The 18,627-nt window shown below is 33.0% G+C and overlaps 1 protein-coding gene across 4 annotated transcripts in view; it reads left to right on the forward strand.

Moving 5' to 3' along the window:
* The window catches only part of LOC101263771 (sugar transporter ERD6-like 8), a 103,661-nt gene that overhangs the window by 51,738 nt on the left and 33,296 nt on the right, over positions 1-18,627 (forward strand). For all 4 annotated transcript variants that reach the window (XR_011212135.1, XR_011212134.1, XM_069290409.1 and 1 more), the window contains exons 9-15: positions 7,254-7,346; positions 7,422-7,502; positions 7,593-7,677; positions 16,724-16,767; positions 16,853-16,915; positions 17,013-17,072; positions 17,148-17,201. Coding sequence is in view for 2 of the 4 variants with exons in the window: in XM_069290409.1 (XP_069146510.1) it covers positions 7,254-7,346; positions 7,422-7,502; positions 7,593-7,677; positions 16,724-16,767; positions 16,853-16,915; positions 17,013-17,072; positions 17,148-17,201 (480 nt within the window). In the remaining 2 variants the exon portion in view is untranslated. The remainder of the gene's footprint in view (positions 1-7,253; positions 7,347-7,421; positions 7,503-7,592; positions 7,678-16,723; positions 16,768-16,852; positions 16,916-17,012; positions 17,073-17,147; positions 17,202-18,627) is intronic.

The raw sequence follows: 18,627 nt of genomic DNA on the forward strand, positions 1-18,627 counted from the left end.
AAAAACTCCAAGTACTTCAAAATCCTCCGCTATGACCCAAATCGGGGAATACCATAGTGCAGAACTAACTTCGGAGTCACCAGGATCCACTCTGTCACATCAGGCGAGCACCCCCTAGAAGTAACATGACGTACTTGACCTCTCAGAGGTCTTATACAAGCCCCTAATTATCATTCAAGCCCCTAATTGTCATTCATTACATTGTCATAGGTAAATTTAACGGAATATTTAAAACATTTTTAGCACTTCATATGCTAGAACATTACTTCATATATATAAAATATCATCATACATAGTTAAAGACTCTGATCTCTTTTTGCCATCCTAGACTCAACATCATAAGAGTACTTTAGGGACACGTCTCTTTATAACATAATACATAAGTATACTTAAACATAACTTTACAGTAAACTAGACATATGACATCTTTGGATCAAAGGATTCCTTTCCTTGATCTTAGGAGTCACATATCAAGATCCTCAATCATAGAGACATCCCTTAAGAATTTATAACCTACACTTTCTGTAAAAAGTAGAGAAGAATGCAGTTAGTACAAGAATGCACTAAGTATGACAACCATGCATTAAAAAGGGACATTTTCTTGAAATCATACTTCATGCCTTTTTGAGTAAATCTTTGTAAAACCTTTATACAATAGCAGTTATATCATTTGCATACTTCATATAGACATATTCAAAGGTCAAACATCATATAAAAACACACATAAAATTTAAGCAACATCTAAAAGCATTGTACAGTAAGCTTCTCACACTTTACATTAAGCTTTTCCTCTTAACAGTGAACCTCTCCTTTTAACTCATTAGCCTCCCAAGTAACCCTCTAGTGACACTTGGTGCAATGAATCACCTTAAGGTCACAAGGAAAACCATACATTCAACTTACATAAGTCAACACATACAATCATAGAAGTATAATACATCAAAGACACATTTAAGCCAATGCCATAAGAATATTACAGTAAACTACTTCAACTTGCACATATACCAACTTCAATTCACATCAATGCATTATAATACCTTACTCATAATTCTACTCTAAGTCTACTAGTGCAATGTATATTTGAAACCCCATAACCACACACATACTTAATAAGCCTATCATAAGACCACAAGTCTTAACATTCAATTTCGTACATCAACAAGTAAGTGAAGACAACTTCATTCATGTCAATACAAGACCTTCATCATATGGTCATTAATACCAGCATGTGCTCTCATACCATGCACTTTATCACAACAACTAGACAATTACTACAAAATAATGCATAAGGAACATATACATAGAAACATGCATTAGAATACCTTCTTAGGTCTTCCCTCAAGATCCACTTGTGCAATCCATAGGTGAAGTCCCATACCCCCATCTACACTAGCAACTACTCTTAGGTTACCCTAGTTAGAGTCCTTACTTTACTTCCATTGTCCATTTTACTTTAGGGAAACTATAGACTAAACCGACACTAAGACCATGGATGCTAAACATGAAATTTGGTGTTGTAGAGCCTCACACCAATGGAAGGTGTTCTTACCTAGCCAAGGTAGATCATTAACACATGCTATCATACTAAGTGAGATCACTTGCTAGATCCTATGTGGCAAACATAGTTATGGAACTTGGAGGCATATATGTGAAATCCTTCTTTATGCCAAATGACGAATTATTGTTATTCACTATGGAAACCCTCTTTATGACTATCGAGGCATCGTGGTTATCCATATCATGGGTATTATGGTGACCTACCTTCCTACAATGGGAAGGGACACCTCTCATCTTTAAGTTCACTCTGTGTTAAGCTAACTTTCTTTTTTATTAAAAAGACTTTATTAACTTTATATTATAAATTAGGCTTAGGATACTCATCCCCTCATATGCTTATCTCATAGGTCATACATGAGAATTCATCAACCTATATCATGTGAGAAACCCTTTCACATGGACATAGCATATGTAAGCACCTATCTATTTCAGGAACACTTGAGCACACCTTTCAAGGCTTCACTATTGACTAGATCTTCATACATGTGTGTGTATACTTATATGTGAGCAAACCATTCATATAACACATAAATGTCACACATATTCATATATAAATGCATAAGTCTATAGATATAACTATATGAGCAATCCTTACATACAAACACACCAAGACACTATGCACATTCACACTTAATCATATCATATACTAAACATCAGAGTATATAAGTCATATTCGTAACTTGTCCAAACATTCATTTTCAAGTACATAGAAACCAAACCGAGGAACTATCTTATCAAGGTCATATGTGCAATTTATAGACAAGGTCTCATACCCTTGCCCATACTAGTCCACCTATCAAGTCATCATGATTAATGAATACATAACATACTTCACATACATTAATTTTACATGCATAGTAGTAGACATTTAGTGAATATGAAACTACCTTTCATTAGACACCATGACTCTTTGCTACATTCTAAGCATGCATAATGTGTGAGGGTGTATGTACATTGGTCAACATGATCACATAATGTCTATAAATCAACTCATTGAGGCAGCCACCCTCTTAAGATTACAATATACTTTAAAGCATAGACCACACAACACAATTAGCATAGGAGGCTAGCTAAACTTCACATTACACTTTAAGACTCCTTGCATTAGCTATTCACATATTTACATAGGGGTACATGCATAGGGTTAGAAACTATTATAACTCATCAATGGCAGAACCTACTCTTTAACCTAACATAGATATATTCATGCTTATACAATAGCCATACAACCCAGATCACAACTAGAATAGGAAAGTAGGCATAGGCTTCACATAGTGTGATCATCATAACAACACACTCATATAATTATCAATTTGCCTTCAAGGACATACTCAACATATATATAATGACAATAAAGTAAACACCACCACCATAAGTGGACCATACCAGACAATGTCATACAAAGCTTTATCAACTACAATAATATAGAAAAGTAGAGAGGAAGAGTCATTTTTACCAATATCATCAACCTTTGATCATCATTGATCAATACACATTTTTCATCATCAATACATTATAGGTTAGTATCTAAAAGTACGTTTAATAATGAAAGAAACGATGTACAAGTCGCTACAAGATCATACTACAATCTAATAAAATACATCACATATATACTATAAGTAGCGAGTTATAGATCATCAACCAATCTCCCTAGTATTGTCAATCAATAATATTTTATCAATAACATATATTTAGGGAAGTAGCTAAAGAGATAGAACATCATAGCTAAATCATGCTTCATCCTTCCTAGAATATAGATCACAAAATATACATTACTCTACCAACTCTATAGGCTATAAAAAACTATATCAATCTTTGTCAATTCAATTGTTATCTATTGGATCAATTATACTAATTATAATCACATTATATATACATGCAGTAGCTGAGACAATTCACCATGATTGAGTCATATAACAATCATCCCAACATCAAGATCACAAGTTACTACATGATAAACTAGACTTATTCAAAAACCTTCAAACGTAACCCTCATGGATCATTCCTTAACAATTCATCATCAATACACATAGTAGACAGTAGGTATTAGCATGTTAACATAATTGAATCACAAATCGATATGCACAAGATCAAGATCATAAAGCCACACATAGGCTAAAATCGAGTTTGTGAGAGAGCTTGAGTTCATCATGCAATTGAATTGAAAATCACGTCAAAATAATCAATACATTCATATTATGATTTTTAAATCAATTTAAGAGGGAACCCATGACTAGATTGAAGAAGAACATATTTGATCATGGAACTTATTTGAAAACTTTGAAGAGGACTCTCCAGATGGAAAATTAACTATAGATTAAGGATCACCATACCTTTATTACATGAATAACCCACTAAAAATTGGTGAAGAACCCATGGTAATCCAATCTACAAGCTGAACTTGAACTTCAGAATCAATGGAGGCTTTTAGAGAGCATATTTTGGGAGAGGGATGTTTGATTTTTGAATGGAGGATTGGGTATGGGATATTCACGTTTTTAACCAACCTAATATACCTAAAAATGGGTAAATAAAATGCCTCGGGTCAGGTTAGCACGTGGGGTGAATTTCCCATTCACCTCATAATTAGGCAGGGTGCATGGCAATTCTACAAGTCTGTATCGACGGACCCATCGACGCCTAGTAGGTCCATCGACAGATAGTACTGCAGGCCGTCATTTGGGTATGAGGTTGGACCACTGCCTTAAGACTTAACCAAGCTAAGTGTCTATCAACGCCTCACTCTCGGCGGACCATTGGTGGACTGACGAGGCATCGTTTGGTTCGGTCGATTGATACTGCCAAGACAGTGTGTCAACAGCTTTCTGGTCCTTCTTGAGGGCCTCTTGCGGAGCCCTTAGGAGTCGTACCCGGGCGTTTCAAACGTACATATGAACATTAACAAGTAAAGGACCTTTCTCATCAGTTTCTCCCCAAAACAAACATGCAAAACACATCGAAACATGCCAGACACACTCAAGACACACATGAACGTCTCAAGGGAAAACTTTCGAATGTGTTAGACGTTCTTGGATGTTTGACCTCCAAACTTCGTGAAAATCCATACACTGCTTATAAAAATTATTATTATTATTATTATTCATTTTAAGACTTCATAGGCTCATGACACACACATAAGAACATAAAAACATAACGCCCCTTAGGTGACTTGTCATCGAACGTCTTGGTCGTCCCTTGATATTTGACTTCCAAATGACTTCAAATCACCCAAGCCTGCTTTAAAATACTTAATTAACAAGTTAACAAGCTCATAGGAATGTGTGAGGCTCTAGATACCCTATCTCATTTAGAGGTCTTACACATTCCACCTTCAAATTCATGACCTATTCTCAAATAACCAATTAAGTGCAAAAATCACCAACAAACATACCTGAGTGGAACCACAAGGGAAATTATGGATGAAAGGTCATATGAGTTAAGTTTTCACCTAATAAAGAATTGTATGTTATATCAGTCTACATGGAGCTAAGCCGTCTGAAGCGACGTCAGATCATTTCTTAAGTCTAACGGCTCCAAGACGCAGTCTAAGGACTAGCCTACCTCTTGGATAAGACCGATCCCAAGATAACAATAATTACAACAACTACCAAAAATAACTACAATGCAAGCAAGATCACACAACAAAACTAGGCATGCTTTAATCCCTAAACGATACCCGAAAATACGCCTATGACATGAATTCTAATAATTTAAACAAGATTCAACTACAAACCTAACCTAATTCTACATATTTAACATTAATTTACATTTATAGGCTCAATCGAAATGAGTCGAGAAGCCTTTGGTCCTGCACCAAAAAAATTCTTCTTACGATAGAAATGCTGTATTAAGAATAATATATACAACAATAACATATTTTTCAGTTGACACTTGTAATACATTTATAATACAATTTACTTAAATATTATGGAGAACATTTTATAAAACACATAACGTACATGTTTTATTCATAGATAATATATTTATCATACACTTTAATACACTTATAATAAACTGCGTCACTTTCTTGCCAAACAGCCATAATATCTTTTAAAACAACTGTAATACATTTATAATGTATAGTTTACTTTTTATATATAATAGATTTATTATAGTATTGTTATGTATTACTATAGATAGTAATAAACAAAAAGTATCACCAAAATCAATAATTATTTATTAAAATGTACTCACCAAAGTGACGTTTCCCATAAATATTATCAGGTAGATTGAAATTATGAAGGCTCGATGCGAGCTTGTACCACATACACTAAAAAGCCCTATTTCATATCACCTTTTCTGTCAAAAGTATATTAGGAAAGGATTATCTATAAAAGTCTAATGACTCACAAGCACCATAAAAAGGTTAAAAGTTTTTACCTTTATCAATTTCTCAAATTACACCTCAATCACTCTTCCATATATTTTTGAAGAATTTTCACAACCTAAGAACTCATAATGTTGTTTTGGGATCTTAATTCCATTGTATTAATGGAATGAATTTACCATGGATTGGCTTATGAAGCTACCTTAGATGTAGATAGGAGGAGAAGGGACAACCCTTAACTTGAAAAAAATGAATATTTACTGATCTCTTTCCCCTGCCTTGGGGGTATTTATAATATATTTTGGCATACCTCGAAAGGTTGAATGTGTAGCCAAGTGAGGCCTTTTATAAATTCAATTGTAACTTTTGATTCACTTGAACTTTTAAACTTATCTTGGACATAGGGAAATCGTAACCCCCCATCCCACCCCCACCGAATTTATTTTATGATTGATGTAACACATTTATTACTCAATTTCAGACTAACCACAAATATTAGTGAGTTCAAACCTAACTCTAATATACTATTGTGTTACAATGGGGATTAGATGACCTAGGTCTTTTTTTTTCCTAGTCCGAGTTGGATTTGGCATAAAGCCATTTACACAAATTATACACGAGATCGACACTTCATGTTGGGCGGTAGATTGTATTGCTTGAAATTAGAGACAGGAAATAAGTGTGATACGCATGTCGCATCAATCGTATCACACAGAAGAGGGAACAAGGCATCATCGTGTTGTGCTAGTGGCACATTGAGTTACAGGTGTTTTAGAAGAAGGTTTTGGACGCCTTTCCTTTGCGCCATAAAGATATAATATAGACAGAGAAAGATGCAACACTAATGTTACACGATACGAAATCAACAGTTCCTTTCTCACTTCAATCCCATTAGGTTTCATTTCATAAAATCTTTGCTACAACATTCAAATAGACCAGCATAAGCTCAACTATACTAAATTATGATCAACGTTGTTAATTACATAAGCCATCTTCAACTTACCTCAAAGGGATTTGGAAGTTCTCTTTCAACCATCCTTGTAGTTTAAAGCCATTTACACAAATTATACACTCCCATCATCAAGTTTCTTTTTATAGCCCATTAATGGCCTCCCATCAATTTCCACCATTTATTCGCACTAATTCAAGTTTCATAACTTTAATAGCCAAAATAATCTTGAACTAGATATATAATTTTTTTTATCCCGATGCATGGATCGAGGATGTTTTATTATGTCCACCATATGTCATATTGTACGGTTGTCAACATGTGTATTACCGTCGATTGAGTTAGAATTTATATATAGCTTCTACTTCGCCTGCATGAAACAAGTGTAAAGTAAAGAGAATCATGCATGTGTTGGAGCAGGCTATGAATGGACAACAAGAAGAGTTTGAAGCGGCTCTAAGAAAGCTAAGAGGAAAAGATGCAGATATTTCATATGAAAGGTCGACAATACAAGTATGTCTCTAGCTACCATGCATCAATCTTAATTTCTGCTACAAAGATGCAAAACATGACCTTGTTATTTTGCAGGAGTATTTGGACATCCTTGAAACGCTTCCCAAAGCAACATTTATTAACTTATTTGATACATCAAATTATCGCGCAGTTATTGTAAGCTTAGCTTCTCCATATACTTTATAGTATTCCATTATCATATCATCCATCCATACTAACCTACTTTTTTTTATTTCTCTTCTTCAGATTTCTGTCGGTTTGATGGCTTTTCAGCAGTTTGTGGGAATTAATGGAATTATTTTCTATTCAACCGAGATTTTTAAATCTGCAGGTAATTATTATAATAATGTTAACTTGTCAAAAGTTATTTTCATCTCTGGATGTACTTTAAACATCATATGATGTTTTGATAATTGAATAAGTCATAATCTATTTATTAGAGTACAAGAACTAGGTCCTTTCCAAAAGGAAGTATACAAATTAGCGTGAATTCGATCAGAGAACATATTGGCTTAACAAGAGTATAGGTGATCGTTGATTGAGGTTGTTTTTCATATATACAAGATAACGTTAGAGAATTATAATTGGACTTAGTTCAATTTGACTAGAAACTGAAAATCAAAACAAAGGAAGTGTTAATCATGATACATATGGATGTTAACTTGTCAAAAGTTATTTTCATCTCTGGATGTACTTTCAACATCATATGATGTTTTGATAATTGAATAAGTCAAAATCAATTTATTAGAGTACAAGAATTATGTCCTTTCAAAAAGGAAGTAAACAAATTAGCGTGAATTCGATCAGAGAACATATTGCCTTAACATGAGTATAGGTGATCGTTGATTGAAGTTGGTTTTCATGTATACCAGATAACCTTAGAGAATTATAATTGGTCTTAGTACAATTTGAGTAGAAAGTGAATATCAAAACAAAGGAAGTTTTAATCATGATACATATGGAGTTAGCTTGGAGTTGGGAAAAAAGAATTAGATATATTCATGAAAAGACTTCAACAAATAATTGGTGGGATGAGAGAAGTATAAAGCAGCCCACATACTTACTCCTATGAATAGAAAATATCAAAATATTTTGGATCTTCAGCACGCCCAAAGAGAGAGGCGTTAATGTGAGAAGTGTTCACACTGTTAAAACACAAACAATGCAATAAACTGATTTGAAAATTAAAAGTTGAGTGAATTTATGAAATTTTAGATTTGTATTAATTTGCACAAGATCTGAATTTATACAAGGAAAACCCTAATCATTTTCTATCTAATAGCCAATTACAAAGTGGATATTTAAATTAAATAACAACATGTGTCACTAACAACCATAAAATGAATCCCTAACTTCACAAAGTTAAGCAACTAAAGTAGACTAAGGGTGTGTTTGGCATGAAGTAAATCATTTCCTGAAAAATATTTTCCAATTTTTCTGATGTTTGATTGGGTTAAATGTTTTTTCAAATCTACTTATTTTCCTCAGATTCAGGGAAAATGACTTTCCTTAAAAAATCAAGCAAACCATTTTCCAAAAATTTCCTCCAACTTCAAATTACAGTTTTTTGTTGAAAAAATAATCATTTTTGAAAAAATAAAATAAATTTAAAGGTTATTTTTTAAAATAATTTTCAACTTCAATTTTCTTTCATTTTTTACCCCACCCTCACCCTGACGCCCCCCCCCCACCCCAAAAAAAAATATAAAGTACGTTTTTGAAATATATTTCCTATTTCAAAATTTATTTGTCACCCCACCCCTACCTTTGACCCCACCCAACCAGTCCCTTACTAGGTCCCACCTTCATAAAAAAAAAGTTCAAAGTTTTATTTTTAAAAAATACTTTTAATTTCATATTTTTGTTTTTCAGACCAACCCAACCCCCATCCCCCCCACCCCCCCAAAAAAAATTTAAGTTTGTTTGTAAAAGATATATTTAATTTTAAATTTTTTATTTTTTTACCCATCTCACCCCCCCTCCTACCACACCACCCTCCCCAACAAATAATTAAACTTTATTTTTAAAAAATATTTTCTATTTCAATTACAAAATTATTTAATTTATAGTAAAAATAAAAGATTTTTCTCAAAAATAATTTTGATTCATAAATCAAATACTAAAAAATCTTTTTCGGATAATATTTTCTACTCACCAATAAAAAATGAGAAACAAGTGAAAAGTCTACTTATTTTCTAGGAAAATATTTTCCTTGAAAAATATTTTTCTTCATACCAAACACACCCTAAGTATAGCTAGAAAATAGGTATCACTAAATGGAAATAAGTAAAAAACAGTAAAAAAATTATAAGCTGGAAAAAATGACAATTGTCTTACACTTCTCATGGCATTCTTTTGACAAACATCAATTCTTTGCCTCAGATTTTCAAACCTTTCCTTTTGGCAATGACTTTGTGAACATGTTAGCTAGTTGGTTCTCAGATGAACAATGAAAAAAACAACACTTCATTAGATCGTTAACTTCACATGATGTTGATATACTTAATTCAACCATGAAACTCTAGATATCTTGAGATTGAAACTACTGATATATTGTCACACATGATCTTGGTTATTTTTGTTTGTTCATGGCATAAGTCCTTCAAAATCATCCTTAGGCAGATAACTTGATTCACAAAAGATACAACAGTTATGTACTTATCTTATGTTATTGATTGAGTTTTAGTTTTTTGTTCCATAGAGCTCCAACTAAAACAACTTGTCCCCAAATAGAAGAGATACCCAGAGGTGCTTCTGGAATTATCAACCCCACCACCCGAATCACTATCAGAGTACCCGATCAGGTTCATAGTTACTTCAACAGATGTTGGAAAAAAAGTTCCAAATTAGTAGGTACCTTTAATATAACTTAACAATCTCTTAGACACTCTGAAGTGTGTGTCACTAGAAGAATTTTTGATCTTAGAGAGTAAACTTACAAAAAAAGAATGTCAGGTATGTTCGGGGTTTGATATAGAAGACTACTAATTAAGGTTCTATATATACAATCATCCACTTTTTCGAAATCCTCATCATTGCCATACTTCACACCAATAGAGATTGGAGTATTCAAAGATTTGCAGTCTTGCATTTTGAACCTGATAAGAATATCCAAAATGTATTTCTTATGGTATATGGCAATTCCATCACTTAACTGCAACACTTCCATGCTAAGGAAGTATTTCATGACTCATGGATCATTAATTTCAAAGATTTTCTCCATTTCATCCTGAACCATTTTGTATTAGTTCAATTTTGCTTCCTATCACAAGCATGTCATCCACATAAATTGAGATAATTAAGGACTCACATGCTGAGAAGTTCACATAAAAAAGTAGCTTCACTTCAACTTCTACTAAAGACAAGTTGGATGAGATGATTTTCTATCCACTCATATCATACCCTTGGGGCTTGCCATACAAGACATATGTTAGAAGATAAACTTGCTCACCTTTTCTAGGAATCGAGAAACCATCACATTGCTCTACATTGATCTCTTCAGTAAGCAAACCATTCAAAAAGTTTATTTTGCATCAAACTGATGAATCTACCAGGAACTGTGAGATGAAAATGCAAGAATAAGCTTTATTTTGTCATACCTTGCTACATGAACAAATGTTTTCTCGTAATCTACACTATATTGTTGTGCAATCCCTTCATCACCAATCTAGCCTTATGTTTGAAAATCCAATTATACCAATACCTTAATATTTCAAGGTCTGTCAACAAGTCAACAAGCTATCAGGTTACATTATTTTGAATCATGTCTAGTTCATCTTGCATAGATATTTTACATGTCTGAGAGTCTTGTGCTTTAGTATAGGTTTTTGGTTAAGAGGTAAAACAATTACCCTACTAATAGACATCTTTTAAGGTTCGAGTTCCCTCACTAGTACATCATCCTATAGTTCATTTTGTGGAAGTTGAGGCTGCTCTTTTGAAAATAAAATAGAATAAGAGGTCTTATGATTTTTCCTATCCTTTTTGGTTGCTTCATCAAACTTTACTTCTCGGCTGAGAATTAGGTTTTCTTATTTGAAACAAAAAATCATGTATCATTTGGAGGAACTAAAGCTCATAAATATGACCTTATGAACCCTGTTGTCCTGCTTATTTCTCTTTGTCTTTGGAACTCGATAAAAACATAAATGCCAAATGATTGTGAGAGGATTTACTAATGGTTTGTTCCCACATCAAGCTTCATATGGAGTCTTGTCTTGCAAGGCCTTAGTAGGGAATATTTTCAGCAAATATACAGAGATATTGATTGCCTGTGCCTAAAAATTTAATTTGGGATCCTTCTTTTGAGCAAAAGACATCAGGCCATCTCCATTATTGTCTTGTTCTTCCTTTTAGACACGCCATTTTGTTATGAGAGTGTATGGTAATGCCAATTGTCATTCAATTCCAATGTAATTACAAAACTCCACAAACTAAGAAGAAGTATTTTCTCCTCCATTGTCAGACGTTGAAGTTGTAATACTAAGATTACATTGATTTTCTACTAAAGCTTTAAATTGCTTAAAAACACCAAAGACTTCACTCTTCAGTTTAATGAAATAAACCGAACACATTATAGTGTAATTATTAGCAAGGAGGATAAAATATTTGTTACTACTCAATGAATAAGTTTTCATTGTAGACATTCATATGAATGACCTGATGTTTTTTCTTAGCTCTACATACTTGATTTACTTGAAATGGCAAATTTGTTTGCTTTCTGTGTTGGAAGGTTTCAAAAGCTTGAACATTAGAAAGGAATTCATGCTTATTTTCCACTAGATCATTCTTTTTCATCTTTGCGATGCTTCTCAAATAAAAGTGGCCAAACCTGTTGTGCCATAGGTTTGTACACGTTTGTGTAGTAATAGTGTAAGCCTGATCAGTTATTTTGTCCCAATCAACTGAAAACATTATGTTCATCATCCTAACTTATATTAGTCCAAATTCAGAAGGGTCAGAAACAATACATTCACGATTCTTAAATGTAGAGTATAATTTTTTTCAAGCAATTGTTCAATACTCGATAAATTTTGATTCATATCAGGTGTATACGGAACATCACGAATAGTTTTGATACATGATATTGTAGAGATTGACATTGTCCCTCTACCTTTGACTTCTACTGCCTCACCATTTCTAGCTTTTACTTTAGATTTGTAAGTATCAACAAGGAATTTGATCAGCATAATTGTACAAGTGATGTGTGCATCCATTATCAAGAAGCCATGAATCAGAGGATTCATTGATTTAAAAATATGAAACTGCAACGAGTTGCTCCTCATGCACATACATCTACAACTTCTGTTACTTGTGTTTGCAAAGATCTAAAGACATTTTCTCTTTATTTGCATACCTAATATATATGTTCGTTTGCTTACCATTGTCGCATATAGTATCGACTCTCCACCAACAATACTTCTCTACATGTGTAGTTCTTTTACAATTTTTGCAAGGAGGGAACTTCTGCTTAACATCTCCCTTATTTCTTCCTCCATCATGCTTGCCCTTATTCTTTTGGTTGAACCCTTTTGTACAACAAAAGCTCCGTCAATGAACTTGTCCAATCTTATATTCCCTCTTTTCACTTGTTATTGAAGAGCTTTTATTAGTTCACCTAATTAAAGTTTGCACAGGTCCTTGGATTCTTCAAGAGAGGAAATCTAAGATTTAAACTTCTCCGGAAGAGTCACAAGAACTTTCTCCATAATTTATTTATTTGTAAACTCTTCACCAAGAAATCTAATGTTATTAAAAATTAAGGTTTTTTTATTAACATACTTACTGATTGTTTCATCTTTCTGCATATTCAAGGATCAAACTCTCTTTTTCAGGTTCAACTCTTGGATTTGACGTATTTAATCATTGCCTTGAAATTCTGCATTCAACCTATCCCAAGCCTCCTTTGTTTTTTTACAAGCCATGATTTTTTAAAACATAGAATTTGTCACTTAATTATACTTAAGAGACTTGGCTTTAGATTTCTTTTCCTTCTTTTCGTTGTTGGATTTTATCTAAGCCAAAGTATGAGTTGGTGATATAGTAGCAAGTGGTTTATCTTCCGTTATATTTTTCCAAATTACATGTGCTTCCATAAAAGCTTGTATTATCACAAACAAGATTTGGTAATTTTCACCAGTGAAAGTGAATGATTTAAAGGTAGGTTGTTATATGTCCTTTGTATTTTAGGTAAAAACGATTTGGTCCTCTAAGATCAACTATAGACTCTGATACCACTGTTAAAATAGAAACACTCAAGAAACTGTTTTGAAGAATAAAAATAGAGTAAATTTATGAAATTTTTGCTTTGTATTAATTTTCAAAAGATCTGAATTTATACAGGAAAACCTAACCTTTTCCTATCTCGTAGCTATTTACAAAATGGATATTAAGACTAAATAAGAACATGTACCACTAAAGCCATAAAAGGGGCTACTAACTTCAAAAAGTTAAGCAACTAATGTTGACCAAGGCTAGCTAGGAATAGGAAGCATTAAACTGAAATAAGTATAAAACAGTAAAAATAATAAGCTGAAAAAAATGTCAATTGTCTAGCACACAACAATCTCAAAGAAGAATCAACTACTACAACCAAAGAACCTGGTCTTATATAGTTCATGAGTTGTAATAGTTAGTTTCGTTGTGTGGTTTCACGACAAAATATTAGTTACATTCTTAGTTAATTGTAGGTTGTATTGTTTGGTATTTGTAAGGAACTTCATTGACTAGATGGATTGATTGAAGAAGAAGGTAGAAGACAAGGACTTTTGGGAACAATCATGAGCTGTAAGAAAAGTAATTATAACCTTGAAGTTATTCGAGTTTAGTCAAGAATTTCAGAAACTCCTATAGGAGGTGGCTGATGATTGTTGTTTATTTCAAGCAAGGAATTCACCATGCTAAAGTACTTATGTTGAGTTACACATTTGAAACTTTACTTTCTTATAGTTTTTGAAGAGCTATGGTTCCTCAAAAGTAGTGGTCATATCTAATATAACAATTGATATCATATCCTGATTTTCAATAGATAGTTATACATTTAAAGACAAAGATGGTTAGTACAAAAAGGTCAATAAACAACAATGTTACCATGTGCTAATGGCAAATATTTTGGTTTGAAAGAGAATGCAAGACTTTATCATAAAAGAAGATCTAGAGTTACGAGAGATCATACAACAAGGTCAATTATAATCATGACAAATGATGATAGTTAAAATATAGGGATAATGCCCAAGTACCCCCTCAACCTATGCCCGAAATCCCAGAGACACACTTATACTATACTAAGGTCCTATTACCTTCCTGAACTTATTTTTATTAATAATTTTTTACCCCTTTTTAGCTTACGTGGCACTATCTTTTGGGCCCAACGATGGTTGACTTTTTTTTCGAACTAGTGCCACGTAGGCTAAAAAGGGGTAGAAAATTACATATAAAATAAGTTCAGGGGGGTAATAGGACCTTAGTATAGTATAAGTGTGTCTCTGGGATTTCGGGCATAGCTTGAGGAGGTACTTGGGTATTTTCCCTAAAATATATAGAAATTTTAAAAGATATACAAATGAATATATCAAGGATCTCCAAAAGAAAGTCCAAAAGAGTGTGAAAGCAAATAAGCTACTTATTTTTATAGCATTTGACTTAATTAAACAACAAAATTTCTAGCGACATTCGTTCTAATGAGACTTAATTAATGCCGGTAAAAACTTTAGCATTTTTTATTAATGTCAATATTTATTGCTGCTAAAAGTTGTTTTTGTTGTAGTGACTATAATAATAATACATCCAGTTTGTTAAGTTGAGTCAACGTCGTGTTTTCTACATCTTTCCACTCAAAGTTTAACTTTTTCAAGGCCTAGACCCCTTATGCTATAGTTCATCGAGAAGGTGAAAAGACATAACAGGAGTGTTGAAAGTTTTTTGATAGGCCCACAAAACATTATTTGACATTTTTACCAGTTAGTTCAATTTGCATTACTAGTCTAGGACAGGATGCTCTTGATCTCCTTGTTAAAAAATTCCACTTGATCACATCTATAGATGGTATGAGGTTTCAACCATATGCCTTACACTATAATTTTCTAATAAACTTGCAAAAATTATAGTAGAGGTGAGATTTCTTGTCACTAGTAATAACTATTTACATATCCAATCTAGTGAAAATATTCTTGTTTAGGAGTGCATCACGCTCTTATCGTTATTATTAGGTAGAGAAACAACCTCCACTCAATTATAAACATAGTCCACAACCACTAGGATACATTGAATCATTGAAACTCACAAAGGGGCCCATAGTATCTAACCCCCAAACATCTAATATTTCCACCTCCGTGACTATGTTTAGATGCATATATATCTGAATTTTTGAAATCGAACCTCAAAATTGGTAGTGGTCACTGATAGATGATGGGCCAACATAACCACAATCAAATATTTTTTGCAAGTATCCACATACCTTTATAGTAGCATCCAATCGGTGAATCATGACATGTTTTCTAAGAAAGTGTTATTCTTCTTAAGATATATACCACCTAATCATGTTATCCACATATATATGAAATAGGTAAGGTTCATATCAGAAGTGGTGTCTATATTTTTTTTTAGAAAATTCTTCTTTTGCTATGATTTCGCTTATTCAAGATTGAGGCTAGTCACCAAAAAGATAGTAATATCAGCATAGTAAGGCTCCATCACACTAGACACCGCTCGTAGATGCTCATCTTGAAAAGTGTAATCTGCCACTTGATTCTCCATGCCGTTCATATTATTGACTTCAAGGTCAAATTCTTGCAATAGCCATCCATGGAATGATCTTCGATACACATCCTTTTTAACCATCATGTACCGAAGAGCTGCATGATCAATGTAAATTATGGAGTTGGACCCAAATACACATGATATCATTTTTCAAATGATATAGTATTATCAATAACAATTATGTTTTAGTCACAAATACAGTTTGTCTAAGCAAAAGTTAACATATTGCTAGCGTAAAATATCAGGGTGGAAGATCTTGTTAGCTCTCTACCGCAATACAACTCCAATAAAAGATCCATATACATCACTAATAAGCTGAAATAGAAGGATACCGTCAAGAGTGATAATGACCAATCTATATTTTGAGATCCTCAATCGGTGTTAGGTATTTCTCCTTACACACAAAGTTTGCACGTCAGTCAACAAGGTGAACATATTTACTATATATTTGTACGTTGATGTTGAGATTGAGAGGTTGTATGAAGAGAGAATTTTTGACATATATTAATCTAAACACCTTACTTTCTTGTGTTATTTGTGAAATAACAAAACACGATTCTCAAACTATTGGTCATAATTGTTGTCAGCTATGACTAACATACATTATTTGATGTTATCAGGGTTTAATCCCAGTCTTGGAACGATTCTCTTTGGCATTTTACAGGTTTTTGTTTTCTGATGAGGTCATCCCTTAAAAGTAATTGTCTTGTTGAAAATGCATAATTTATGTTTATGTTAATTTTTTTTAGGTTGGAGTAACTGCAGGAGGTGCACTTTTGATAGATAGAGCTGGTAGAAGACCCCTTCTAATGGTAATAATATATATAATATTCCTAATTCATGATAGTTTAAAGAAAAATTAAAACACATGAAAGTCACTTATTCATTATGTAAAAATTAATTTTTCAGATGTCTGCCTCTGGTTTGCTTTTGGGAAGTCTACTAATTGCATTTTCATTCCTTTGCAAGGTAAATCAGTTCCTTTCCCCTTTGAACTTGTTATGCAATCCTATGGTATTGACTTTTGTTTTCTTTTCTGACAAGGCTCATACTCTGGCACTAACTTTGGTCCCAAACCTTGCATTTGTTGGTGTTTTGGTAAGACATTTCATTCAATTGTTTAATTACAAATACTAGTGTATTTTATTTCACCTTCTTGTATGTAATTAACATTAGCTCAATAACATGTTTGAGTCTTTTCAGAATGTTCAAAGGCATTATTGTAACTTTTACAACGGCCTTCACAAATCATCACTAATTATTGATCTGCAAAAACTTTACCTTTGAATAATCCCGTATAACATCTCCCTATAAATTTTCAAAACCTATGTTCTACCCACCAGTTGAGCGCTTGTGCCATTCCATCTTCTTAAAGTTGTCCGTTATGGCGACAAAGATGTCCCTCCCATTTGTAATATTTGCTAAAAAAGTTCTTTTTGGATCTTTGGTGCAACACTTATGTGAGAAAATTATCAAAAGTCATCTCTAAGAAGAGGTGGAGCTAGGTGGGAATTAATGGGTTCGAAAGAACCTAATATTTTTTCGTAAATCTTGTATTTGAAGTATAAAAATTTGATTGACGGTTCAATGATAAGTAATTGACCTTGGAAATGCTTTTCACGCTAGAGTTTTGAGTTTGAACCACCCCCTCCTCTCTTTTCATTTCGGCTATTGCCATGTCTATTGATATTTTGATGATGATATGGATTTAAATTAGGTTTAATTTGATAAATTTCTAAATATCGAAGGATTCGTGACGAGAGGTTTCAAATTCCCCCCCCCCCTTTTTTAACCCAATGAAGAAATAAGCTTTACTCCTATTTAGATAGAGTTGCCTAGTTTTCCATGGCTTATGTATTTATGGGATGTTATTAGAGAATATGTAGACTGTAGAGTACTATTGCTCAAGATTTTAGTTCGTGAGGAATAGTTGCATTTTGGTGATTTTACTCTTTTTCTTCTCTAGTTCATTGGTGCTATTTTGTAGTTATTGTTGTTTATTGTTTGACAATTATTTGGTGACCATTTTGGAGAATTTTTTTTAACTCTTGTTAATTATAGTGAAATTTTGATGTCGTGGTTTTTACTATTTAGTCTGAAGAGGTTCTCAACGTAAATCTTAATGTTTAGAAGGGGATTTAGTTTTTTCTTGCCATATTTATTTTGATGATTATTTTTTCTTCCCAAAGGTGGTTTGCGCTTAAATTTGTTTGTCTCCTTTTGATTAAATTAAAGGGAATGTTTAGACTCGAATATCGCCCTGCCGTGGACCTTAATTAGTGCTTGTCTTTTTCAATAAAGTGGTATCAAAGAATTATGTTATCGTTGATTGCTTATTTGATTAATGGATTCAAATATAAGAAAGATGGTGTGTTTGAACAGTAGTAATTATCATATTTGAAAAATTAAGATGAAAGATTTTATATTTACCAAGAAAATACATCTACATGTAATTTCTTCTAATAAACCTGAGTCTGAATAATAAGGATTAATTTAAGCACCTACATGTTTGTGGCCATATCAG

The sequence above is a fragment of the Solanum lycopersicum genome, chromosome 10 (genome assembly GCF_036512215.1).
Source record: "Solanum lycopersicum chromosome 10, SLM_r2.1".
In the NCBI taxonomy this organism is placed as follows: Eukaryota; Viridiplantae; Streptophyta; class Magnoliopsida; order Solanales; family Solanaceae; genus Solanum; species Solanum lycopersicum.